Below are 26,536 nucleotides of genomic sequence, written 5' to 3'. Positions count from 1 at the left end.
CGGGCTTTCTCTAGTTGTATCAACCAGGGCTATTTTTCGTTCTCATCATGGTGGCTGCTCTTGCTGCAGAGCACAGGCTCTAGGCATGTGGGCTCAGCAGTTGCAGCTCTAAAGAGCAAGGGCTCAGTGGTTGTGGCACACAGGTTGAATTGCTCCACGGCATGTGGAATCTTCCTGGACCAGGGATCTGACCCATGTCCCCTGCATTGACAGGCAGATTCCTATCCCCTGTGCCATCAGGGAAGTCACCAGATTTCCCTAGATTATAACTCTTTAATCTTCATAATGACTCTATGCCAGAGGCACTTCTGTTATTCCCATTTTACAGATGAGGAAACTGAGGTCCAGAGAGGCTGAGTGATCTGCCCATAGCCTTGTTAGTAGTCTGTGGTAGAGAAGGTTTGGATCAAGGCGGGAGGCCCACTGTCCCCAAGGCCAGGTTGCCCACACCAGTGTGGGGTAGGGGACTGCTCCGCCCTCCGAGCCTCCAGGTGGGCCTCCTCCCCCCTACGACCCTGCCCTGTGTGCCCACAGACCGGCCAGGCCTCATGAACGTGTCTCAGGTGGAGGCCATCCAGGACACCATCCTGCGTGCCCTCGAGTTCCACCTGCAGGCCAACCACCCCGACGCGCAGTACCTCTTCCCCAAGCTGCTGCAGAAGATGGCCGACCTGCGGCAGCTGGTCACGGAGCACGCCCAGATGATGCAGCGGATCAAGAAGACCGAGACCGAGACCTCGCTGCACCCCCTGCTCCAGGAGATCTACAAGGACATGTACTGAAGGCGGCAGTCGGCCCCCCCCCACCCCGCCCCCTGCGGGGCTTCTCCCATGACCAGCCCCTGAGCGCTGGGCGTCCGAGCAGCGGGATCGCTCTCACTTGGCAGGACTCACGGCTTCTGGCTCCCTGAGCCCCAGCCTCCCTTCCCTCCTCAGCGCCTCCGTCTGCTCTCGTTCCTCTGCTCCTCTCCTTCCTCACTGTAGGTCTCATGCTTCCTGCCTCGCCCCCTCCCTCTCTCTCCCCCCATCCCCGTGTCTGTCCCTCTTTGTCTTCCTCTGAGACAGTTTGTGTCACTTCACCAGCAGCTTGAACAGGGCCCGAGCAGGGGGTGCGGCCTGCCCTTTGTTCCACGGTCACCTTCTCCCGTCTTCACAGCCGAGGACCCCAAAAAAACACTAAGCGCTCTGGGCCTGGCTTCCTGGGGAAGCCAAGCAGCCCTGAGTTGACTGCAGAGCAACCCCTCGTACCGGGTCCCTGGCAGGGGCCGCCTCCCCAAGATGGTCACTGCCCTGCTGAGGCCGCGGCTGCCCCCCGATACCTGCCATCCTCCTGGTCTTTTCACTGAGCTTCCAGGCCAGCGTCACTGACGGCCCCCTGTGCTGGCCGCTGGGGTACACTCCTCCAGCCTGGATAGAGGTGGCGTTCCCTCCGGGTGGGGGTCCCCACACCTCCACTGAAGAGAAGCGAGATCCACGGGAGGCGGATGTTGATGGGGTGGGTCCCCCACCAGCACCCCAGCTCTCCCCTCCACCCCACCCCCCGCCGGGGCCTGGCTGCACACCCGCCTGTGCCCGCAGGAGGCGGCCCTGCTCCAGCCCAGCTGCAGCTCCTGCCCACACACTCCCCCCAGCATACACCCCAAGAGCACTGAACTCACTTTACCTGGGGCCTCCTCGCCCCTCTCCCTCACCTGGAGGCAAGTGAGGGCCCAGAGGGGCCAGGGATGGCCGCAGAGCTTCGCCCCAGTTCCCTGGGCTGGGCCAGATCTCTGGGTGGGCGGGCGGTGTGGTCCTGCGAACCCAGCCCAGCACCTGTTCACAGATCCTGCACATCTGTGACCCCCATTTGTTGCAACAGCTCTGCTGAGCTCCCCTTTCTTTGTATTTGGCCCAGCCGGCCGCCTGGAACTCTCCCTGCACCGCCTTGGGTGACCAGGACCTCCAGGCCCAGCCCCGCTCCTTGCCCTGTCTGTCCCCCCAGTGACGAGCACTTGCCACCTCCACCTCGGGATGGGGCCCAGCTTGGAGGCTGGCCCAGTGGAGAGCAGAGCCTGCCCAGGCTGCCTTTCCAGAGGGAAGTGGACCTGGAGAGGTGAGGAGCTGGCTGGGGTCTCTGAGAAAGGTGGCAGGAGATGCGGGGTGAGAGCCCAGGCTTCCTGGGTCCTGTCTGGTCTTCCCCAGGGGCCCTTCCACACCCCCGATCACTCTCTATGGCAAAATTTTTCCCTCTGGTCCCTATTCTCCTCTCCCCGCCCTCTCTCCCCCCCCACACACACCATCCTCATCCCCCACCTGGTCTGATACTGAAGAATGCAGCTCTTCTCAGTGTCTGAACAGTCTCCAAAATTGAAATGTATATTTTTGCTAGGAGCTCCAGCTTCCTGTGTTTTTAATATAAATAGTGTATACAGACTGATGGAACTTTAAATAAATGGGAATTAAATATTTAAGAATTGATTTAGACTAACTCAGTTCTTGATAGTCTTTTTCCTGGGGGCTGAGGAGACTTCCCCACAGCCCGTGCATGCAGGGGGAGACACTGGGCAAGTGAGCCTGGGGTTCTGGTGGGGGTGGTTGATTCTAGCTGGTGGGGCTGCCCATCATTCCCCCCACCTCTGGGCTCAGCTCACCGCTCATCAGCCAGCAGGGTTTGTGGAGGACTGAGAAGGTGCCGTCCCACCCTGAGGAAGCATTTGGGGCGGGAGCGTAAGAAGAGGGGTGTGGAAGCACAGCACAAACCAGACTTGGGGCCGCGGGGGTCGGGAGGGGCTCAGGAGGGCCCAGGAGGAGACAGTCCCTCTGGGCCACTAGTGGGATGGGACTCACAAAGCCAAAGCCTGGCGTTCACTGCGGGACACTTCTCTCCTTAGCTGACACCCCGGCTTTCTCCTTTACTTCCAGCGGCACCATCTTCACAAAGGTTCAGGATAAATGAGTCCAAAGTTTAGACTAAAAAAGAAGAAAGCAACCATGAGAGAATTAGAAGATACTGTCTTCTGAAACCTGTAAAGGTTTATTTTTAAATAAAGGAAGAAATGGGGCCCCAGGCTGGTAATATCCCTGGGGAGCCTGGAAGACGCAGACACAAAACTTTTCTGAAGGACAAACACAGGCAGTATAGAACTTCCACAAAATGATAAACGGGAAGAAGCAACCTGCATGAAAATGAACAGGACAACCAGTGAAATTAGAGCCCCAGGACATCAAGAAATACAGCTGTTGGTTACAGTATAGGAAACAGGGTTTTTTTTGTTTTTTGTTTGTTTTACTTTGCCTGCGGTGGGTCTTAGTTGTGGCTTGTGGGATCTTGTTCCCTGACCAGGGATTGAACCTGTGTTCCCTGCATTGGGAGGGCTGAGTCTTACCCACTGGACCACCAGGGGAGCCCCCAAATAAGTTTTATATCATTTAAAAATATATAAAGATTTGAAAATTATACACAAGATACAGTTTGCCTTTTAAGGGAAAAAAATGATAAACATTTTTAAAGAAATACTTGGAACTTCCAGAGAAAGAAACTCAGTTAAAAACATCAGACACAGCCAAAGAGATCATTTTTTGCACCTCAAAAAAAGATCTATAGAAATCATTAAAAAATAAAAAAAGCACAGGAAAACCAAAAATACGGAAAGGAAGAATAACAATACAAATTCTCAAATACTGCAGAAGGGAGTAGAAGTTGATAAAATCAACTTGAAAAACAACTTGGCAAAACGTCATAACGTTAACATACACCCATGGAAGCTGTGAGGTGTCACCCAGGCTCCACCCTCAGAATCTCTGAGGTCCTTGACTGCCTGGCTCATAGCTGAGTTCCATCCCTGAGGTCCTTGACTGCCTGGCTCATAGCTGAGTTCCATCCCTGAGGTCCATGACTGCCTGGCTCATAGCTGAGTCCCTCAGGAAGTGGCCTGTAGTGAAGGGAGCCTCCTTGCCCAGGATGAGAACATCTCCTCAGGAGCAGCCCGTAGCCCGCGTGTAGGCCAGTGCAAGCCCCACTGCCTCAATTTGAGACGACGCAAAGAATCGTCCCAGCTCCTAAGTGGAAGCTTCTGTCATAACTACATCATGGTTTAACTTCTCTCTCTACCCAGTCCTGCCTCTTCCAGTTTCTTATAGGGGTTGTTCTCAGACGCACTCCCCAGTGAGAGTCCTGTAAGTAAAACTCCAAATCTATCCTGGGGAAACCAGCCTGACACACCACCACCAAATTATACCAAGACTCACATACGTGTTCATTACACCAAGAGCAAAAACATAGAAAACAACAAAAATGTTCATCAACAGGAAAATGGATAAATTTATACAATGTTAAAAATAGAGTAAGGAGGGGAGAAAACTAGAAGAAACACATGGAGAAAATTGTATATAATCTTGAAGTGAACAGACGTTTCAGATATTTTTTGAAACACATGAAATATATTGTATACCTGAAAATGTCTTAAGTTCCAGGGGGTATACACAAAACTTAGAATCTATAAAATAAAAAGATAAGATCTTAGTATATACACATTAAAATTTTTTATTCTATTGAGAAACATAAAGGAAAACATTTAAATCAACCATATTTAAAAATGTGTGATGTACAATGCGGTAAGATTAGATGTCAACTACAGGAAAAAAACTATTAAAAATAACAAACATATGGAGGCTAAACAACATGCTTCTGAATAACCAACAAATCACAGAAGAAATCAAAATATGCATAAAAACTAATAAAAATGAAAACACAACAACCCAAAACCTATGGAATTCAGTAAAAACAGTGCTAAGGGGAAGGTTCATAGCAATACAAGCTTACCTCAAGAAACAAGAGAAAAATAAATAACCTAACTCTACACCTAAAGCAACTAGAAAAAGAAGAAATGAAGAACTCCAGGGTTAATAGAAGGAAATAAATCTTAAAAATTAGGGCAGAAATAAATGAAAAACAAAGGAGACTATAGCAAAAATCAACAAAGCTAAAAGCTGGTTCTTTGAAAAGATAAATAAAATAGACAAACCATTAGCCAGACTCATCAAGAAACAAAGGGAAGAGAACCAAATTAACACAATTAGAAATGAAACTGGAGAAATCACAACAGACAACACAGAAATACAAAGGATCGTAAGAGACTACTATCAGCAGCTATATGCCAATAAAATGGACAACTTGGAAAAAATGGACAAATTCTTAGAAAAGTATACTTTCCAAAACTGAACCAGGAAGAAATATAAGAAAATCTTAACAGACTCATCACAAGCACGGAAATCGAAACTGTAACCAGAAATCTTCCAACAAACAAAAAGCCAGGACCAGATGGCTTCACAGCTGAATTCTACCAAAAATTTAGAGAAGAGCTGACACCTATCCTACTCAAACTCTTCCAGAAAATTGCAGAGGAAGGTAAACTTCCAAACTCATTCTATGAGGCCACTATCACCCTAATACCAAAACCAGACAAAGATGCCATGCAAAAAGAAAACTACAGGCCAATATCACTGATGAACATAGATGCAAAAATCCTTAACAAAATTCTAGCCAACAGAATCCAACAACATATTAAAAAGATCATACATCATGACCAAGTGGGCTTTATCCCAGGGATGCAAGGATTCTTCAATATCCGCAAATCAGTCAACGTAATACACCACATTAACAAATTGAAAGATAAAACCATATGATTATCTCAATAGATGCAGAGAAAGCCTTTGACAAAATTGAACATCCATTTATGATAAAAACCCTCCAGAAAGCAGGCATAGAAGAAACATACCTCAACATAATAAAAGCCATATATGATAAACCCACAGCAAACATTATCCTCAATGGTGAAAAATTGAAAGCATTTCCCCTAAAGTCAGGAACAAGACAAGGGCACCCACTCTCACCACTACTATTCAACATAGTTTTGGAAGTTTTGGCCACAGCAATCAGAGCAGAAAAAGAAATAAAAGGAATCCAAATTGGAAAAGAAGTAAAACTCTCACTGTTTGCAGAAGACATGATCCTCTACATAGAAAACCCTAAAGACTCCACCAGAAAATTACTAGAGCTAATCAATGAATATAGTAAAGTTGCAGGATATAAAATTAACACGCAGAAATCCCTTGCATTCCTATACACTAACAATGAGAGAACAGAAAGAGAAATTAAGGAAACAAATTCCATTCACCATTGCAACTAAAAGAATAAAATACTTAGGAATAAATCTACCTAAAGAAACAAAAGACCTATATATAGAAAACTATAAAAGTGATGAAAGAAATCAAAGATGACACAAATAGATGGAGAGATATACCATGTTCATGGATTGGAAGAATCAATATAGTGAAAATGAGTATACTATCCAAAGCAATCTGTAGACTCAATGCAATCCCTATCAAGCCACCAACGGTATTTTTCAGAGAACTAGAATAAATAATTTCACAATTTGTATGGAAATACAAAAAACCTTGAATAGCCAAAGCAATCTTGAGAAAGAAGAATGGAACTGGAGGAATCAACCTGCCTGACTTCAGACTATACTACAAAGCTACAGTCATCAAGACAGTATGGTACTGTCTTGAAAATAGATCAGTGGAACAAAATAGAAAGCCCAGGGATAAATCCACACACCTATGGATATCTTATCTTTGACAAAGGAGGCAAGAATATACAATGGAGAAAAGACAATCTCTTTAACAAGTGGTGCTGGGGAAACTGGTCAACCACTTGTAAAAGAATGAAACTAGAACACTTTCTAACACTGTACACAAAAATAAACTCAAAATGGGTTAAAGATCTAAATGTAAGACCAGAAACTATAAAACTCCTAGAGGAAAACATACGCAAAACACTCTGACATAAATCACAGCAGGATCCTCTATGACCCACCTCCCAGAGTAAAGGAAATAAAAGCAAAATTAAACAAATGGGACCTAATTAAACTTAAAAGCTTTTGCACAACGAAGTAAACTACAAGCAAGATGAAAAGACAGCCTTCAGAATAGGAGAAAATAATAGCAATTGACAAAGAATTAATCTCAAAAATATACAAGCAGCTCCCACAGCTCAATTCCAGAAAAAATTAATGACCCAATCAAAAAATGGGCCAAAGAACTAAATATTCATTTCTCCAAAGAAGACATACAGATGGCTAACAAACACATGAAAAGATGTTCAACATCACTCATTATCAGAAAAATGCAAATCAAACCCACAATGAGGTACTATCTCACACCAGTCAAAATGGCTACTATCAAAAAGTCAAACAATAAATGCTTGAGAGGGTGCGGAGAAAAAGGAACCCACTTACGCTGTTGGTAGGAATGCAAACTAGTACAGCCACTATGGAGAGCAGTGTGGAGATTCCTTAAAAAACTAGAAATAGAACTCCCATACGACCCAGAAATCCCACTGCTGGGCATAAACACCAAGGAAACCAGAATTGAAAGAGACGCATGTACCCCAATGTTCATCACAGCACTGTTTGTAATAGCCAGGACATGGAAGCAACCTAGATGTCCACTGGCAGAAAAATGGATAAGAAAGCTGTGGTACATATACACAATGGACTATTACTCAGCTATAAAAAAGAATGCATTTGAATCAGTTCTAATGAGGTGGATGAAACTGGAGCCTATTACACAGAGTGAAGTAAGTCAGGAAGAAAAACACCAATACAATATATTAACACATATATATGGAATTTAGAAAAATGTAATGATGAGCCTATATGCAAGAGAGCAAAAGAGACACAGATGTAAAGAATGAGACTTTTGGACTCTGTGGGAGAAGGTGAGGGTGGGATGCTTTGAGAGAATAGCATTGAATCATGCATATTATCACATGTGAAATAGATCGCCAGTCCAGGTTCAATGCATGAGACAGGGTGCTCAGGGCTGGTGCACTGGGATGACCCTGAGGGATAGGATGGGGAGGGAGGGAGGAGAGGGGTTCAGGATGGGGAACACATGTACACCCATGGCTGATTCATGTCAGTGTATGGCAAAAACCACTACAATATTGTAATTAGCCTCCAGTTAAATAAATTTTAAAAAGTGGGGAAAAAAGTACCCCTTGGAACAGAATTGTCAATCAATAAACATTTGCTGATTGAATAAATAAATAAATATGTGACATAGTAAGACAAAAGCTACCTACAAATTGGTAAGTAAAAGTGCAGCAACCCAATCGAAAAATGGGCAAAGGATTTGAGCAGGAAGAACAATGCCTCTAAAACATAGGGAGAGGTGCTTAATCTCATAGTAAAAGAAATAAAAGTTCAAACTGCAATGAGGGCTTCCCTGGTGGCTCAGTGATAAAGAATCCACCTGCCAATGCAGGAGACACGAGTTCGATCCCTGATCCAGGAGGATCCCATCCCATGTGCCGTGGACCGACTAAACCCTGTGTCACACCAAGCCTGTGTTCTAGAGCCTGGGAGCCACAGCTGCTGAGCCACGTCCCTCAGCTGCTGCTCATCCTAGGGCCTGTGCTCTGCAAAAAGAGAAGCCACCACAACGAGAAGCCCATGCACCGCAACTAGAGAGTAGTCCCCGCTCTCCCAAACTAGAGAAAAGTCCACCCAGTACAGCCAAAAATAAAAAATTTTTAAAAACACAATGAGATACTGTTGTTTTACATAACAAATTAACAAATACCAACAAGTTTGATTATATTATGTGCAAAATCTCACACTGTTGGTGGAAGTAAAATCTGGCACAGCCTGTATAGAGGGCAGATTGGCAGCACCTGTAAGAATTATTTTAAGTAATTTTGATCCAGCAAAAGTTAAAGAAATAACAATGATGTCCTATTGATCTCCCAAACTAGTTAGACAACAGAGGAAGTTGTTTAAATTCAATTTAAAAACCTCTCCTTTGGGACTTCTAAATCTGCCTTCCAGTGCAGAGGTCGTGGGTTTGATCCCTGGACAGGGAATGAAGATCCCACGTGCCACGGAGCAATTAAGCCTGCACACGGCAACTAGTGAGCCCACAAGAGAAGTCCACGTGCCACACACAAGACAAGATCCTGCATGCCACAACTAAGACCCTAACCAGACAAATAAATAAAAATCTAAAACCAAAAATCTCTCCTTTAACTTTTAAGTGAACGCTTCTTGTTTGGTCCTTTTAACTTTGCCAACTTGTCTCCCACGTCGGGCATTGCAGTCCCATGAAGAGAACTTGGGCTTTGGAGGACTAAGACAGGGAACTGGGGGGTTCTTAGAGCTCATGGTCCCCTACCTCTCCAGAATGCAAGCCAGGAATCCACCAGCCAGTTAACCTACCTAGAAGAGGTCTGATGGGCTGATTTGCTATCATCCAATCTGGAGCTTCCTCATTAGAGCTTCAGGCAAGCCCCTCCTGGCCACTGCTCATTGTGGCCCTTGCTGAAACCCTCAAAGTCCTTAACCCATCCCCCAGTTTCCTCCAGAAATCCTCAAGGGATCCCCCAAGGCCCTCCTGCCCTGCTCTACCTGTGTCCTGCAGCCTAAACAGGGCAGCTAGAGCCCCCAGCCCCCTAGCCTTCCAGCCATCTTGCTCTACACCCCATCCCACCTCAGGCAGACCTGGGGCCATGAGGAGGGGTGGGCCGCGTTTCCCAGCCCCTCCTCCCATTGGTCCTGCCCAGAGAGGGAGGGATAAAGGAGCACCAGCCCTGCCTGATTCTCATGAGGGGCCACAGCTGGGATGGACTCTGCCGGGCCCAGTGGTGGTGGCGAGGTGGGGGGAGCAGCCCCTACTCCCAGCGGTCACGCAGGTAGGGGTCTGGGTTTTGGGAGAACACAGGGGAAGTGGGGGAAATTTCTTTCGGGTTCCCTCTGGCCACTGAAAGCTCAGTCTTAAAGAAGTGGGGTGCATCAGATGAGAGAAGGGGCTTCCTAGCCCCCACCCCAATGCAGGAAGGGTCTAGAGATGACCTCTCACCTCCTCATAGTCCAGAGAAGGAGACAGACCAGAGAGGGGATAAGACATACCAAGGCTGTACAGCTCAATCAGAGCCAGCTCCGGGTCTGACCATTCAGGGCAGAGATTCCCACTTGTCTTTTTTCTCTCTATACAGCAAAGGTTTTTCTGCCCAGCAGCACCATGCAGCTGTCTGTGGTGGGACCTGTTCTCCCGGTCACCTTTGTAGGCCCTGCATGCAGCCTAGTGCCAGGTGTTCCCAAGCATTTGAATGGAAATACTTCAGGTTGAACATTACACCATTAGAGAGTCATTCCTTTGGGTATGCTAGCTCACTAGTCCTCCCATCAAACATTCAGACCTTAAAACACATTCATTTTCCCAACAGCTGGAAGAGCTCAGTTCCCCGAAGAGAACTGAAGTTTGGGTAAAGGAGGGATCATTCTCCCTAAAGAGGGATCACTGTAGATCTTAGGGTCTCGGTGTGAAGTGCTTTCCCCAGGTTGGGAAGAAAGGTGATCTGATAGCAAGGGGAAGGCAAAAAAAAGGAAGACAGACTTTTACTAAAGGAGATTTTCAGTTGTTTCTAGCCCTGCCTAAAACTCAGGAAGGAAGGTGGCATGCTAGACTAAGTCTGAGTTCTGAAGTTTTTGTTTGCTTGTTTTTTGGCTGCACTGGGTCTTTGTTGGGGGCACGGGCTTCTCATTGCGGTGGCTTCTCTTGATCCAGAGCACAGGCTCTAGGGCAAGGGTTCAGAAGCTGTGATGCGTGGGCTTCATTGCCCTGTGGTTTGTGGAATCCTCCCAGAGCAGAGACGGAACCCATGTCCCCTGAATTGGCAGGCGGATTCTTAACCACTGGACCACCAGGGAAGTCCCAAGGGCTCTCCAGTTTTAAGAATCCTGGTCAGGATGTGGCCGGCTGCGCCTCCCACCTTACCACACCAGCCCTGATCTCCTGGTCCCTGCTCTCCTCCGCACCCTCTGCTCCCGCTCAGCAGGCCAGTCCCAATTCCCTGGGCCACTGCTCAGGGGTCCACTGCTCCGGCCTCCCGGCCATGCAGAGGTTCCTGCTGCCTCCCCAGGCCTGGATTACCTGTGACCTCTGGCTGCTCTGCCCCCAGAAGTTGGCTTCAGAAACTTCCCCAAATCCAGCAGCCCTCACCCCTGGCAATTCAATCTTGGTTAACTAAATACTGTGCTAAGTGGCCACACCTGCGTTATAGCCTTAACTCTTGTTCTGAGTCACAGACCAGTTACTTGACCTCTCTCAGCTTCAGATTTTGTAAACAAAAGAGGATTCCTGGCTTTTAAGGTTTGTTTTGAGGATTAAATGAACTAATCTGCCACTTCCTCCAAACCAAATGTATTTTATTGATATATCAAGGCTCTGTGGGTAGAAGACCTAAACAAACAGCAACAGAAACAAGTTTAAGCAATGCTAGGTAAAATCAAACAGATTCCTTTGCAGGACTTATCAGAGCCTTTAAGATGTTCATAGACAATAAGCAATATACAACATGACTCTAAGGACATACAGAAGGAGGAGTTTCTCAAATTGATTTGATCACAAAACCCCTAGCCTCTTTTGTTGTAGCTCATCTGATGGTCTAAGAGCCCCTCTGGACCTGCTGGGAGAATTCTGTCACTGGACCTCTTCGCTTGTGAAGGACCTAGTGTTGTGGCTTCTCCAGGCAGCCCTGGAGGTCAGCGTCACTGCAGTCTTTAGGGAAAGCACAGCTTTGGGGACCTGGGACAGGAGGCTTGCAAGACCTTCCTTTGAGGGCCACTGGCTCCTCCCCGAGGAGATGAGAGGCTGCTCCTCTCGGGTTCTTCACCCTTTCCCCAGGGACTGTCATTTCCACCTCACCACTTCACCCAACCTCCGTCCAGCCTCGCTAATTTGGTGATCACCACTGACCTAGTCCATCCCCTACTCCAGCCTCTTCCTATTTGTTCCCCAACTTGTAATTGGGAGCAGCAACATAGCAGGCCTGGCATCTTCTATAAACCTAAAAGAAATTTGAAAAAGCATGTTTCCCCTTCATTCTCCAAGTTATCTAATGGTTTTCATCATAATGTAAATTGTTGCAAAGTTTAAATTTCTAATGTATTCTTAATAGTCCCATTTAAAAAAAATATTTATTTACTTGGCTGCACTTCGTCATAGTTACAACACACAGGATCTTGGTTGTGGCGCTCGGGCTCAGTTGCTCTGCAGCGTGTGGGATCTTAGTTCCCCAACCAGGGATCAATCCCGTGTCCCCTGCAATGCAGGGCAGATTCCTAATCACTGGACCACTAGAGATGTCCATGAAATAGTCCCATTTTAAAAGAAAACAATTATTCTTTTTTCATTCCAAAAGAGTTTTAAGAGTTGTTTTTAGAGAAGCTGCATCACTAACTCAAATGCTTTTTCACCATTTCTGAATCTTCTTTCTCCAAGGCTGCTGCCTTAGGTAAGATTTTGAGGGATGTGTTCAAAGCTCTCAGCCCACAAGAACTTGCCTTTAATCTTCCTAGGGAAACTTGTCCATTTTTCCAAGCCAGGTAGTGATAACAATGAAAAGGCACCATGGGGTACTGGGCTGGGACTGGCTGGGGCTCTGCATAGAATTTCAACCTGAGCTATTTCAGGCTGCTTGCTTTAGGTCCTACTAATGAGCAGCTGACGAGCAATGGCAGGTGAGCAGTGTGGATCTGAATAAGTATATTATTCTTTTCCTGTATCCAGTGGCATCTAAATCCCAGAGAGTTAACATATAATGTCATCCATTTAAACAATACATAAGCAGGCTCTTTACAGTTTTACATAATTCCTTTTTCTCCTTGAATGCCTATTGTACTCCCCCACAGAATTTTATATACTATTTTTATTTATTCGGCCTTGTTGGGGTTTGGTTGTGGTGCACAAGCTCTTCACTGTGACACGCAGGCTTCTCTAGTTGCAGAGAACTGAGGTGTGTAGAATCTTAGTTCCCCAAGCAGGGATCGAACCCTCGTCCCCTGCACTGCAAAGTGGATTCCTAACCACTGGATGACCAGGGAAGTCCCTAATAAAATATTTTTTTTTCTCAGAAGTCTTTTACTGATCACAATGTTATTTGCTCCTGCAGCAAAGATATTTGTGAAACAGAAATATAATTTTTTTTTCTAGATTTAGTTACTGGAAGTATGCAATACACCCCCCGCCCTTTTTTTTTGGTTGTGCCTCATGGCTTGCAGGATCTTAGTTCTATCACCAGGGATTGAACCCCAGATTGAACCCCAGCCATGAAAGCACCAAGTCCTAAACACTGGACTGCCAGGGAATTCCCTACAGACTTTAACAGTCAATTACTAAATAAGAAAATTTTCTTTAGAAAATTTAGTTGAAGTTGTTGCTTCCCCCTGTCAAAAAAGCTCATGCATCCATGGATAAACATTACTTACTGCTAGAATAAGACAGGATTCAACATCACTTGTTTTTTGTCATTCAATTTTTTAAAATTTTTATTAGGGCATAGTTGGAGAAGGCAATGGCACCCTACTCCAGTACTCTAGCCTGGAAAATCCCATGGACGGAGGAGCCTGGAAGGCTGCAGTCCATGGGGTCGCTGAGGGTCAGACACGACTGAGCGACTTCACTTCCACTTTTCACTTTCCTGCATTGGAGAAGGAAATGGCAACCCACTCCAGTGTTCTTGCCTGGAGAATCCCAGGGACGGGGGAGCCTGGTGGGCTGCCGTCTATGAGGTCGCACAGAGTCGGACACAACTGAAGTGACTTAGCAGCAGCAGCAGTTGATCTACAATGTTGTGCTATTAACATCAATGTCTATTTCTAATATTGATGAATGGAAACACTGAGAAGTCTTGTTCACATAAATAAGCAAATGGAAATGAAAAGTGATTTGTTACTGTAGGGACATCCGATTCTTTGAATTTCTTCTGAATTACATACCAAAAATGATGTAGTGGTCTGAATTAAAATCAAAAGTTACTGTTTAAATGATCTTACATGACCCTCCCTACCCTCACAACAGCTTTTGCAAAAATAACAACAATAATAACTGCAGCTATTATATTGTATGACAATAATCATTGTAGTAATGTTTATTACTCCTAGCACCTTCTCAAAGACCCTCCCTGACCATCCTGTCTAAAGTGGGTCCCCACCCTGCCAGCCTTTTATTTCTGCCTGAATCCTTTCTACCGTCTGCACTTGTCTTGGTTATCTCTGCCCTTGTTGCAAGGCCAGGACTAGGGGAGACAGGGATGGTAAATTATGCGGGGTTGAATCCTGTCTTTATTTCAAGCTTTGCTGTTTTGTTCATTCTGGATTTTTTATTTTATCTTTGGCGGTTCTGGGTCTTTGTTGCCGCCCTGGCTTTTCTCTGGTTGTGGTGGGTGGGCTTCTCACTGCAGCGACTTCTCTTGTTGCAGAGCACAGTTTCTAGGATGTACAGGCTTCAGTGTTTGTGGCTTTCCTGGGCTCTAGAGCACAGGCTCAATAGTTGTGGCACACGGGCTTAGCCGTCCCACGGCATGTAGAATCTTCCTTGACCAGAGATCGGACCCATGCCTCCTGCATTGCAGGAGGATTCTTTACCACTGAGCCACCAGGGAAGCCCCATTGTGGATTTTTTTTCTGCATTAATTTATATCTCTTAAAAAATCGTACTAAAATATCATTTCCTTTTATGACTGAGCGTTTGGGGCGTCTGTTGAATTTTGTGTCCAAGGTGAGTGCCTCACTTGCCTCCCCCTGTTCGTGGCAGTGGTTTGTTGATCCTCGGCTGCGTCGATTCAGGGAGCTCCACAGGCAAGTTCCACGTCCAGGGGCTCCACATAGTGTCATAAACAAAGGACCACCACGTGCCGGACAACGTGGTACCTTCACCAACAAGACTGGGTCACCCATCCTTTCCTCCCTCCACCTGTTCCTCTGCCAGGGCCCCTCTTGGACATTCTCCGGGGAATGGTGGGGGCCACTCCGTGGCAGAGCCCTGGCATTGGCTGGCAGTCTGTTTTCTCGCAGGACGAGAGTCCGGCCTCTGTCCCAACCCTTGCTGCCCTGCCCATTTCACATGTGGGCTCGTTCCCACTCCCCGAAAAGCAGCACACAAGAGCAGAGGCCCCCGGAGCCCTGGCGCAGGCCTGAACACGCAGTAGATTCTCAATAGATGCTGGCCCAACTCAGCCTTCTCCTGCCCTTCCCACCTCACACCCTGACCCTCAAGTGTCCCTGTAGTAACGGTGATGATGATGTTTATGACAGAAGAGTGATAAAACAGTTAACATTTATTGAGGGCTTGCTGTGTGCTAGGTATAGTTGGCCATGTGAGTTCTGACCCCATGGATTAAAACAACCACAGACTGAAAATATTTGGGAAAAAAAAAACCAGGAAGTTCAAAAAAACAAAACTTGAATTTGCAGCCAATATGTATATAGTATTTACATTGTAATAGGTTTATAAGTGATCTAGGGATGACTTAAAAGTATATATGCAAATACTATTCCTTTTCATATAAAGAACTTGAGCATCCGTGGATTTTGATGAGTGTGGGTTCTGGAACCCACCTTCCACGGATACCAAGGGATGGATAGCTATATTTTACATACAATATCTCACTTGCATTTTGCATCATCCTCTGAAGTTGCTGCTGCTAAGTCACTTCTATTGTGCCCGACTCTGTGCAACCCCAGAGACGGCAGCCCACCAGTCTTCCCCATCCCTGGGATTCTCCAGGCAAGAACACTGGAGTGGGTTGCCATTTCCTTCTCCAATGCATGAAAGTGAAAAGTGAAAGTGAAGTTGCTCAGTCGTGTCCAACTCCTAGTGACCCCATAGACTGCAGCCTACCAGGCTCCTCCGCCCATGGGATTTTCCAGGCAAGAGTACTGGAGTGGGGTGCCTTCTCCGCATCCTGTGAAGTACGACGTACTAGTAATTTATAAATGAAGAAAATGAGGCATGGACAAGCTCACACAACCAAGAAGTAGTGGTACCAGGCAGAACTGGCTATGCCACTTGTGGGACCCAGCACACAAAGAAAAGCAAGGCCTCTTGTCCAAAAATTTAATAATTTCAAGGCGGTAACAGCAGAGCTTTGCAGCAGGTATGGGGTCCCTGCATGACTACATGGGTTCATGCCCATAGAGCTAGCCCTGGTTCCAGAAGCTGAACCCAGAATTCTGACTCCAGAGCCCACAAGACTCTGGGCCTGGACAAAATAACAGTGATCACTGTGATTTACTAAGCACCTGCTGTGTACATTGTATGAAATCTTAAAAAACCCTCACAATGACCCTGAGGTAACAGGAGGCATTGTTACTCTCGTTAAAAAATATATATCTATTTATTTACTCATTTTTGGTTGTGCTGGGTCTTAGTTGCAGCATGTGGGATCTAGTTCCCTGGCCAGGGATCAAACCCAGGCCCCCTGCACTGGGAACATGGAGTCTCACTCACGGGACCACCGGGGAAGTGCCTGCTACTCTTGTTTTTAAGGGTGAGGAAATCAAACTTTAGGGAAGTTGAGTTACCACCCAGAGATCATTATCCAGCAGAGGCAGGACCAAGCCTGGAGCCTGAGCCCTCATGTCACACAGCCTCTTTCGAGAAGGATTGCAAAGGCCGGGGCTAAAATGGGGCTGGGCATGATCTCTTAGGAAAGCTGACCAAGGGCCCTGTGGCTGGAGGTCCAGCCGCTGCTTCCCTCGGGACCAGAAGGCATCCCAGGTCTGCAGATATTTCCAGAGAGGCTTCTGCTTCCATGGAGAGGGATGCAGGTAAGCACCTCTTCTTATTTTTATTTAGTTAGTTAGTTGGCTGTGCTAGGTCTTAACTGTGGCACGCAGGATATCTGATCTTCCTTGGGTCATGCAGGCTCTTTACTTACAGCACGTAGGATCTAGTTCCCCAACCAGGGATCGAACCTGGGGCCCCCTGCCTTGGGAGCATGAAGTCTTAGCCACTGGACCACCAGGGAAGTTGCCTGCACCTCTTCTCCTCCAGTGGGGAGTGGGCTGGGGGACTCGGGAGGAACAGTCCCTTATGGTCCATGCATCTTCCTAGAGCCTGCTGTACCCTCTAAGCTCCAGGTTCTGGGCGGAGCTGGCTCTGAGCCCAGGCAGGGCTAGCCCTGTCTTCTCAGGCCTCTCTTCCCCCACCCTTTAACAGCTACCAGCACCTGCCATCTCCCTGTCACCTCCAGTGGGGCCGCCACCATTCGGAGCCCCACGTCACCCTGCCAGGGCCCCGGCTGGGGCTGACTCGCAGGGGCTCTGAGCCCTCCTACCTGCCCTCTGCGGCCGTCAGCTGGGGCTGCGTAGGGGCCAACCCGGACATGGAGCTTGGCCCGGAGGGGCTGTTCGGCAAGGTTGAGGACGCTGGTGGCAGCTCCCGGGAGTCCCTGTCACTACCATGTGAGTCATCGGGGCACTGCAGGTGGGCACAGTAGGATCTGAGGCCAGGGTCCCTGCTCTGTGTCCAAGCAAGGCTGCCATTTCCTTCCATCAGTCTCCATCCTCAAGAGTCCCAGCCAGAGGGAAAATGTCCTTCAGCTTGGTTGCTCTCTGTGTTCTAAACAGAATACCATGGTGCCTGTGGAGTGAAACCACCTAATTTCAGATGCTGGCTCCACCACTTTGGAACTGTGTGACCTTGCACAAGCCACTTAACCTCCCTGGGCCTCGACTGCCTCATCTGCAGAAAGACACTGATGGTATTCCCTTCCTCACAGGCTGTGACAAATCCGTGTATGTGGTGTGCTGAGCCCAGTAACAGCACAGAGTAAACACTAAATGTTAGGGGCTACTTTTAAAATTATTGCTCTAATTCAGTGCTGTTCAATAGAAATATACAATTTTTTTGAATCAGCTTTATTGAGATATAATTCACAAACCAAAAATTTCACCAATTTAAAGTGTACGATTCAATGCAGTACAGTATGTTCAGAGCTGTGTAAATAGCACTGTTTTTCAAATTAACTTTTATTGGAGTCTATTGATTTGCAGTACTGTGTTAGTTTCTTTTGTATAACAAAGTGGATCAGTTACATATGTACATATCTCCATGATTTTTTAGATTCTTCTCCCATAGAGGTCATTTCAGAGGATTCAGTAGAGTTTTGTATGACATACAGTAGGTTCTTATTAGTGGCACTATTTAATTTTAGAAGATTTTCATTATCTCAAAAGAAATCCATTAGCCGTCACTCTCCATCCACAACCCTTCCCAGCCACTGGCAACCACTACTCTATTTTCGGTCTCTAAGGATTCACCTATTCTGGACATTTCATATAAATAGAACCATGCACATTTTATGCCAGTTTTGTGTCTGGTTTCTTTTATTTAGTATGTAATATTTTCTAGGTTCATCCAGGTTGTAGCATATATAAGTATTTCATTTCCCCCTTTTTTTTCACGCAACAGTACATTTAATCCTTACTATACCCTGTGTAATAAGAACTATTATTATTTAGTCGTGTCTGACTCTTTTGCAACCCTATGGACTGCAGCCTGGCAGGCTCCTCTGTCCATGGGATTTCCCGGGCAAGGATACTGGATTGGGTTGACACTTCATTCCCTTTTATGGCCAAATAATATCCCATTGTATGGATATACACCACATTTTGTTTTATTCATTCACCAATTGATGGATACTTGGGTGGTTTTTGCTTTTTGGCTATTATAAATAATGTTGCTATGAACACTTATGTACAAGTTTTTATGCAGATGTATCTTTTCATTTCTCTTGGGTGTATACTGGATCATATATTAACCCTATGTTTAATATTTTGAGGAACCACCAAACTGTTTTCCAAAGTGGTTGCACCATTTTACAATTCACATATGTAATTAAAATTTTTCTAGTAGCCTCATTTTAAAAAAACTAAAAAGCAATGGGTGAAATTAATGTTAATATTTTAACCCAATATATCAAAAATTATATATCCAATGTCGTTGCTATCTGTAACCAATATAAAAGTATTAATAAAACATTTTAGACTCTTTGGGGTATTAAGCTGCAACATCTCATGTGTATTTTACCCTTGCAACACATCTGAGTTCAGACTGGCTCAATTCCAAGTATCTGATAGCCACACATGGTAGGTGGCTGTCGTACTCTATCGTGTTGCACTCCTTGAGACCCCATGGACTATAGCTGGCCAGGCTTCTCTGTCCACTGAATTCTCTGTCCACCCAAATACTGGAGTGGGTTGTCATTTCCTCCTTTAGAGGATCTTCTCCACCCAGGGATGCAACCAGGGTCTCTTGTGTTGCAGGCAGATTCTTTACCCTCTGAGCCACCAGGAAAGCCCAATGAATGGCATGGGTCCAAACAGTTTTATTAGAGACGGACTCAGAACTACTGGGCAAAAGGACTTCATGCACCCACAGGGCCTTGCGTGCAGCAGACCCTCAGTAGATGCCACATGAATGAGGAAATGAATGAATGGATCCAGTTTTTCCCCAACAGCTGCTGATGGTGATCACCACTACTTCCTGAAGCCTCCACCTCAGTCAGATCCTATCCGGGAGTTTCTGGCCCCATTTCAGAGCTTTGACCTTGAGGTGCAGCAGGTAGTGGAGGGGGATGGGGGAAGGATGCCATGCTGGACCTCTGGGATGCCGAGACCTGCTGGAGGAGGGCCCTGTGGTCCCAGGGCTGTATTTGGGGTAGCAATGTGTGTGTGTGTGTGTGTGTCTGTCTGTGTGTATGTGTCTGTGTGTATGTGTCTATGTGTTGGCAAAGCGGGGTTGGGAGATGTGCTCTGACCCTGCCTGTGGCTGCAGAGGGTGCAGGACAGCAGTCAGGACGTCGTGTGTGGCATCTGCATGGACAAGGTGTGGGACAAGCCGGAGGAGGCCGAGCGGCTCTTCGGCATCCTGCCCAACTGCAGCCACGCCCACTGCCTGGGCTGCCTGCGTGCCTGGCGGAAGAGCCGAGGGGACTTCCCGCCCGGTGTCATCAAGTAAGGGTCTTGGAGAAGCCAGCCAGGAGCAAGGCAAAGGCCCCCAGGAGAGGTGGGCTTGTTACTAGTCCTCTTTCACCTTCCACTCTCCCACCCCAACCCCCTCACCTCACAGGGCCTGTCCCCAGTGCCGGGTCCATTCCAGCTACATCATCCCCTGCAGATTCTGGGTGAGCCAGGGGCCTGAGAAGGAGCAACTCATCAGGAACTTCAAGGCTCAGACCAGGTGAAACTGGCAAGGGGGAATGTGACACAGGTTAGGAAGGAAGGAAAGCAACCCTTGATCCATTCCCAGTCCCTGGGGTTTCCCAGCATGGAGTCCCCACTCCCAGTCCTGGGAACACAGAGTGTCGGAGATGGCAGGCAAGCGTGTGAGCTCTTTCCATTATTTCAGAAAGCCCCATGGGTGATAAGACTGACCGAGACAGTCAAGGCCAAGTTCCTTCTCTAGCCTGGCTCAGGATCCATGCAGGATCTCTCAGCACGATGAGAAACCAGGCTTGGCTTTTATTTCTAGTTTTTTTTTTTTTTTTTTTTTTTAAGCAGTAAAGAATGGGATTTCGCTGGCAGCCCAGTGGTTAGGACTCAGTTTTCACTGCTTGGGCCTGGGATTCTTTCCCCAGTAGGGGAACTAAGATCCCCCAAGCCGAGCATATGGCCAAACAAAAAGACATTTAAATCAGGAAAGTAAATTGATATGAATGCCTATTGTTTCTTACATAATTTTTGAAAACATGGGGTTTCTGAAGACACTGAAATGCAGCCCTTGGAGACGGGGTAAAGTTGAGTAGGTTTTCATCTCTTGGGGAGGGTAGGCTTTTATCTAAAAGCTAGAATTAGTTACAATTCCAGGTTCTTAATTTTACCTTCCCAAAGGGTTTATTACACTTGATGTATGCAAAGTATATCTGGATAGAGTGGGATAAAAAGACCTAGTCTCTACCTCAGTTTTGTCTGTGAACTCTAACAACTGCCTCAGCAAAGTTACTGAGAACAAACCTGGGCAGAGTCTCAAGGGGGAGGTGTTTGAGCTGGGGATGGAGGAGGAATAAGGAGGAAGAGAAAATGGGAGCACTCAGGCAGAGGGAGGTCGAAGTGGGGAAATCCTGGCGGCTGGATACCAGCTGGGAGGGCCAGAAGGGAGCACCCAGGCCCGGGTGCGATAGGAGACAGCATCATGGAGGGTCCATCGCGTGCGAGACATTGCAGGTCACAGACACTGTGAGGCGGGGCTCTAGCCCTCCGCATGTTGCAGACGAAACTGAGGAAAGGCCTGTCGGGCTGAAGTGAGGAAGCGGGGCTTGAACCCAGGCTTTCTGGCTCCTAGCGGACTGGAAGGAATATGGGGGAGGACACTGATGTGAGAGAAGAAGGGAAACGGTAAGATGATGAGCGCTTCCAGCACCGGCAGCCACAGGACTGATGTCACGTGAGACCCAGTGAGAGACGCTCATGGAGAATTTGGTCAGGTTGGGTGGGGGGCTTTTTATCTTTTGGTCATGCAGCAAGGCTTTTGGGATCTTATTTCCCTGACCAGGGGTTGAACCCACCCCCCTCCATTGGAAGCTCAAAGTCTTACCCACTGGACCACCAGGGAAGTCCCATGGCTGAGTGGGGGGCTTTTGACCACTGTCTGGATGGACGGGTCCCTAATGCTAGCTTTGGTCAAATGGTAAGAAGAGGAAGCGAGGCAGTGATTTAGAGGGACTCCCTAGCTCCAAGCTTGGTGGTCAAAGGGACCCTGCATTCTTGCTGGGACTGTAGGAAGTGGGAAAGACTCAACTGTGCTGGTGTCAAGCAGAGAGTTGGTGATGCAGGAAAAAGGGTACAAATAAAGCACTTTATCTTTTTCTCCCTCTCATCCGTCTTTCTGTGCAAGAAAACGCTGTTCCTACTTAAGCAGACTGTAAGTTGCCTGCAAACATTTCCTGTATCTGACCTTTCACAGAGTGAAATTTGAAATCTCAGAAGTGGGAAACTTCTTAATCAAATTTCATTAGCTAGCAATTACCAAATCATAAGGAAATGGCAACTCATTCCAGTATTCTTGCCTGGAAAACCCCATGGACAGAGGAGCCTGGCAGGCTATAGTCCATGGGGTCGCTAAGAGTAGGACTGAGTGACTTCACTTTACTTTACTTAAGACCACCCCTCAGAAGACAGCATTGTTCTAAACTAGTTACAGAGACACATTGTAGGATTATCTGTTCTCCTTCCTTAGATGGTTTTATTGAAACTTAGTTCAAAGAAGGAAAGGAGATTCCCAGAGTCACTCCTGTCCCAAATAGACTCTGGGAATTAAGAGAAAGGTACCACTTAAGACTTAGAGAATTTTGAGCATTACTTTACTAGCGTGTGAGATGAGTGCAACTGTGCAGTAGTTTGAGCATTCTTTGGCATTGCCTTTCTTTGGGATTGGAATGAAAACTGACCTTTTCTAGTCCTGTGACCACTGCTGAGTTTTCCAAATTTGCTGGCACATTGAGTGCAGCACTTTCACAGCATCACCTTTCAGGATTTGAAATAGCTCAACTGGAATTCCATCACCTCCACTAGCTTTGTTTGTAGTGATGCTTTCTAAGGCCCACTTGACTTCACATTCCAGGATGTCTGGCTCTAGATGAGTGATCACACCATCGTGATTATCTGGGTTGTGAAGATCTTTTTAGTACCGTTCTTCTGTGTATCTTTGCCACCTCTTCTTAATATCTTGTGCTTCTGTTAGGTCCATACCATTTCTGTCCTTTATCGAGCCCATCTTTGCATGAAATATTCCCTTGGTATCTCTAATTTTTCTTGAAGAGATCTCTAGTCTTTCCCATTATGTTGTTTTCCTCTATTTCTTTGCATTGATCACTGAGGAAGGCTTTCTTATCTCTCCTTGCTATTATTTGGAACTCTCTTTTCAAATGGGAATATCTTTCCTTTTTTCCTTTGCTTTTCACTTCTCTTCTTTTCACAGCTATTTGTAAGGCTTTCTCAGACAGCCATTTTGCTTTTTTTCATTTCTTTTCCATGGGAATGGTCTTGATCCCTGTCTCCCGTACAATGTCACAAACCTCTGTCCACAGTTCATCAGGCACTCTGTCTATCAGATCTAGTCCCTAAAATCTATTTCTCACTTCTACTGTATAATCATAAGGGATTTGATTTAGGTCATACCTGAATGGTCTAGTGGTTTTCCCTACTTTCTTCAATTTAAGTCTGAATTTGCAATAAGGAGTTCATGACCTGAGCCACATTCAGCTCCCCATCTTGTTTTTGCTGACTATCTAGAGCTTCTCCATCTTTGGCTGCAAAGAATACAATCAATCTGATTTCGGTGTTGACCATCTGGTGATGTCCATGTGTAGAGTCTTCTCTTGTGTTGTTGGAAGAGGGTGTTTGCTATGACCAGTGCATTCTCTTGGCAAAACTCTATTAGCCTTTGCCCTGCTTCATTCCATATTCCAAGGCCAAATTTGCCTGTTACTCCAGGTGTTTCTTGACTTCCTACTTTTGCATTCCAGTCCCCTATAATGAAAAGGACATCTCACATGCTAGTAAAGTAATGCTCAACATTCTCCAAGCCAGACTTCAGCAATACGTGAACGGTGAACTTCCAGATGTTCAAGCTGGTTTTAGAAAAGGTAGAGGAACCAGAGATCAAATTGCCAACATCTGCTGGATCATCGAAAAAGCAAGAGAGTTCCAGAAAAACATCTATTTCTGCTTCATTGACTATGCCAAATCCTTTGACTGCGTGGATCACAATAAACTGTGGAAAATTCTGAAAGAGATGGGAATACCAGACCACCTGATCTGCCTCTTGAGAAATGTGTATGCAGGTCAGGAAACAACAGTTAGAACTGGACATGGAACAACAGACTGGTTCCAAATAGGAAAAGGAGTACATCAAGGCTGTATGTTGTCACCCTGCTTATTTAACTTATATGCAGAGTACATCATGAGAAATACTGGGCTGGAGGAAGCACAGGCTGGAATCAAGATTGCTGGGAGAAATATCAATAACCTCAGATATGCAGATGACACCACTCTTATGGCAGAAAGTGAAGAGGAACTAAAAAGTCTCTTGATGAAAGTGAAAGAGGAGAGTGAAAAAGTTGCCTTAAAAGTCAACATTCAGAAAACTAAGATCATGGGATCTGGTCCCATCACTTCATGGGAAATAGATGGGGAAACAGTGGCAACAGTGTCAGACTTTACTTTTTTGGGCTCCAAAATCACTGCAGATGGCGACTGCAGCCATGAAATTAAAAGACGCTTACTCCTTGGAAGGAAAGTTTTGACCAATCTAGATGGCATATTAAAAAGCAGAGACATTACTTTGCCAACAAAGGTCCATCTAGTCAAGGCTATGTTTTTTCCAGTGGTCATGTATGGATGTGAGAGTTGGACTGTGAAGAAAGCTGAGTGCTGAAGAATTGATGCTTTTGAACTGTGGTGTTGGAGAAGACTCTTGAGAGTCCCTTGGACTGCAGGGACATCCAACCAGTCCATCCTAAAGGAAATCAGTCCTGGGTGTTCATTGGAAGGACTGATGCTGAAGCTGAAACTCCAATACTTTGGCCACCTGATGCAAAGAGTTGACTCACTGGAAAAAACCCTGATGCTGGGAGGGACTGGGGGCAGGAGAAGAAGGGGATGACAGGATGAGGTAGCTGGATGGCCTCATTGACTCGATGGACGTGAGTCTGAGTGAAGTCCAGGAGTTGGTGATGGACAAGGAGGCCTGGCGTGCTGCGATTCATGGTGTCGCAAAGAGTCAGACACGACTGAGCCACTGAACTGAACTGACCACTTAAGACACTTTACTGCCATCTGCTGGGAAATAACTGTCATTAACATCTACACTTCACTATGATGCTAGTTGTTCAGTCGCTCACTCCAGTCACTAAGTCGTGTCTGATTCTTTGCGACCCCATGGACTGCAGCACGCCAGCCTTCCCTGTCCTTCACAATCTCCTGTGCTTTGTTCAAGCTCATGTCCATTGAGTTGAGGATGCAATCCAACCATCTCATCCTCTGTTGCCTGCTTCTCCTGCCCTCAATCTTTCTCAGCATCAGGGTCTTTTCCAAGGAGTCGGCTCTTCGCATCAGGTGGCCAGAGTATTGGAGCTTCAGCTTCAGCATGAGTCCTTCCAATGAATATTCAGGGTTGATTTCCTTTAGGATGATGCCAGAGGTGCCAGCATGGATGTGGCATCTTTGTGCTGTGTACAACTTACCCAGCTTAAAAGTTGGCCCTTGTTCCTGGGTCAACTGGGCTTGAAGGTGATGGTCTTCTCTCTTTCTGCTCTCTCATAGCCAGATTCAATGCCGGTTCTTCATGCGGGAGAATGGCCGCTGCCCTTTCAAATCAGACTGCATTTACCTGCACCAGCTTCCAGATGAGGCCCCGAGTTTTGATCCTCTCTGGCCTGAGAGTATGCAGCTGGCCTCTGTGAGTGAGGTGGTAATAGCAGGGGTATGGAGGTTGGGAAGGCTGCTAGTTAAGCTTTATAATAAATGTCTGATAGATGTTAAACCTACATATGATATCTATGACATTGATGGTGCCTGTGTGGATGTGGTACTTTTGTGCTATGTACAACCTGCCCAACCTATGTGTCAGCCTTGACTCTGGTACCAGGCACGACTAGAGCTGAAGCTGATGGGTTTTCACTTATTTCTTTTTCTACTCCCAGGTGGTGGGCACACCAGTGTTCCTAGGGGGCACCGAGCCAGACGAGGGAGTGTTCTTCATGGACCGTGCCCTGGGCGTGGCTTTCTGGGGTTCAGAACTCCTCCTGGACCCCAATAGTTCTTACAAGTGCCTGCTATAACCAGGATCAATGTGTGGGGGATGGGGCCGAGGGGCAGGGGTTGCCAGGTAGTAGGTATTTCCCCTTTTGGGGCTTGGTAAGGGACGAAAGTAGCAAGCCTTCTACCCTCATGAACTGCAGGAGTGACACAGCTGGGGAACGAAGCGAGGGGGTAGGGTTCTCAATGTCTTGGCAGGGACTTGGTTTTTAACTTTGCTCTTTTGTAAAAGGATTCTGAAGGAAACCAATAAAATGTACCTAAACCATCACTCCTGGTGTCTGAAGAGTCTGCTTATAACTCAGGCGTGCCTGCATCCCAACCAAGGGGTTGCTTCTGCACTTAATCTGTTGCAGTATCACTTGTGATTGGCTTTTGGAAAACTTCACTTTATGCCCATAAGAGAATGAGATAAGAAAGGGCAAATAACAACATAAGTACTACAAAGAAGAGTGGTGTCAGGGATCCCATGAAAGGATCTCGAGTATTCCTTCAGGGATCTTGAACCACACTTTTAGAGAACACTTTTTAAGAACTTTTCTCTCTCATCTCCTTCCCATCAGCTAGAATGCAGACCTTGAAGGGCACGAGCTAGAGCCACTACAAAGTAAAGCTTTCTTTGTTTGTTGAGGGTGGGGAAAGCATTGAAGGTGGTTTAGCATTCTTGGCCCTGCCCACTACTTATCAGGGCCTCCCCAACTCCTTGCCCCCAACGTCATTAGAAGATCAAAAACATCTCCTATGAAGTTAGAACTGATAGCCTGAGAGAGAGGTTCCTGGAAGAAATTTCTTTCCTACTATTTTGGCCTTTGCAAAGCAGGCACTATCTAAGAAATCCTCCTTATTCCTTTCCAGTATTGTTCAGTCGCTTCAGTCGTGTCCAGCTCTTTGTGATCC

General features: G+C 46.5%; 2 protein-coding genes across 6 annotated transcripts in view; both read left to right on the top strand.

Moving 5' to 3' along the window:
* PPARD (peroxisome proliferator activated receptor delta) overlaps positions 1-2,456 on the top strand; it is an 85,502-nt gene extending 83,046 nt beyond the window's left edge. For all 5 annotated transcript variants that reach the window (XM_070361238.1, XM_070361235.1, XM_070361234.1 and 2 more), the window contains one exon: positions 535-2,456. In XM_070361238.1, coding sequence (XP_070217339.1) covers positions 535-782 — 248 coding nt within the window. In that variant the 3' untranslated portion in view covers positions 783-2,456. The remainder of the gene's footprint in view (positions 1-534) is intronic.
* Positions 1,724-25,859, top strand: LOC138984968 (probable E3 ubiquitin-protein ligase makorin-1). The gene is made up of 12 exons (XM_070360977.1): positions 1,724-1,772; positions 1,858-1,927; positions 1,981-2,091; positions 2,625-2,705; positions 9,601-9,729; positions 16,529-16,648; positions 17,040-17,284; positions 19,342-19,445; positions 19,659-19,837; positions 19,953-20,063; positions 25,145-25,280; positions 25,525-25,859. Exons 1-12 carry the CDS (start codon positions 1,724-1,726, stop codon positions 25,660-25,662), a joined length of 1,473 nt encoding a protein of 490 aa, XP_070217078.1. The 3' UTR covers positions 25,663-25,859.
* The last annotated feature ends 677 nt before the right edge of the window (positions 25,860-26,536 follow it).

The sequence above is a fragment of the Bos mutus genome, chromosome 23, assembly GCF_027580195.1.
Source record: "Bos mutus isolate GX-2022 chromosome 23, NWIPB_WYAK_1.1, whole genome shotgun sequence".
In the NCBI taxonomy this organism is placed as follows: domain Eukaryota; kingdom Metazoa; phylum Chordata; class Mammalia; order Artiodactyla; family Bovidae; genus Bos; species Bos mutus.
Note: the sequence above shows the minus strand (reverse complement) of the source record. Positions and strands in the feature narration are given on the sequence as shown.

What these genes read in the sequence shown, in the direction of transcription:
- LOC138984968 (XM_070360977.1), top strand. Translation starts at nt 1,724, where the DNA reads ATGGCCGCAGAGCTTCGCCCCAGTTCCCTGGGCTGGGCCAGATCTCTG. An exon ending in CTCTCCCTGCACCGCCTTGG is followed by an intron (nt 1,928 to 1,980) that starts GTGACCAGGACC and finishes CTGTCCCCCCAG; the next exon opens with TGACGAGCACTTGCCACCTC. An exon ending in AACTTCAAGGCTCAGACCAG is followed by an intron (nt 20,064 to 25,144) that starts GTGAAACTGGCA and finishes GCTCTCTCATAG; the next exon opens with CCAGATTCAATGCCGGTTCT.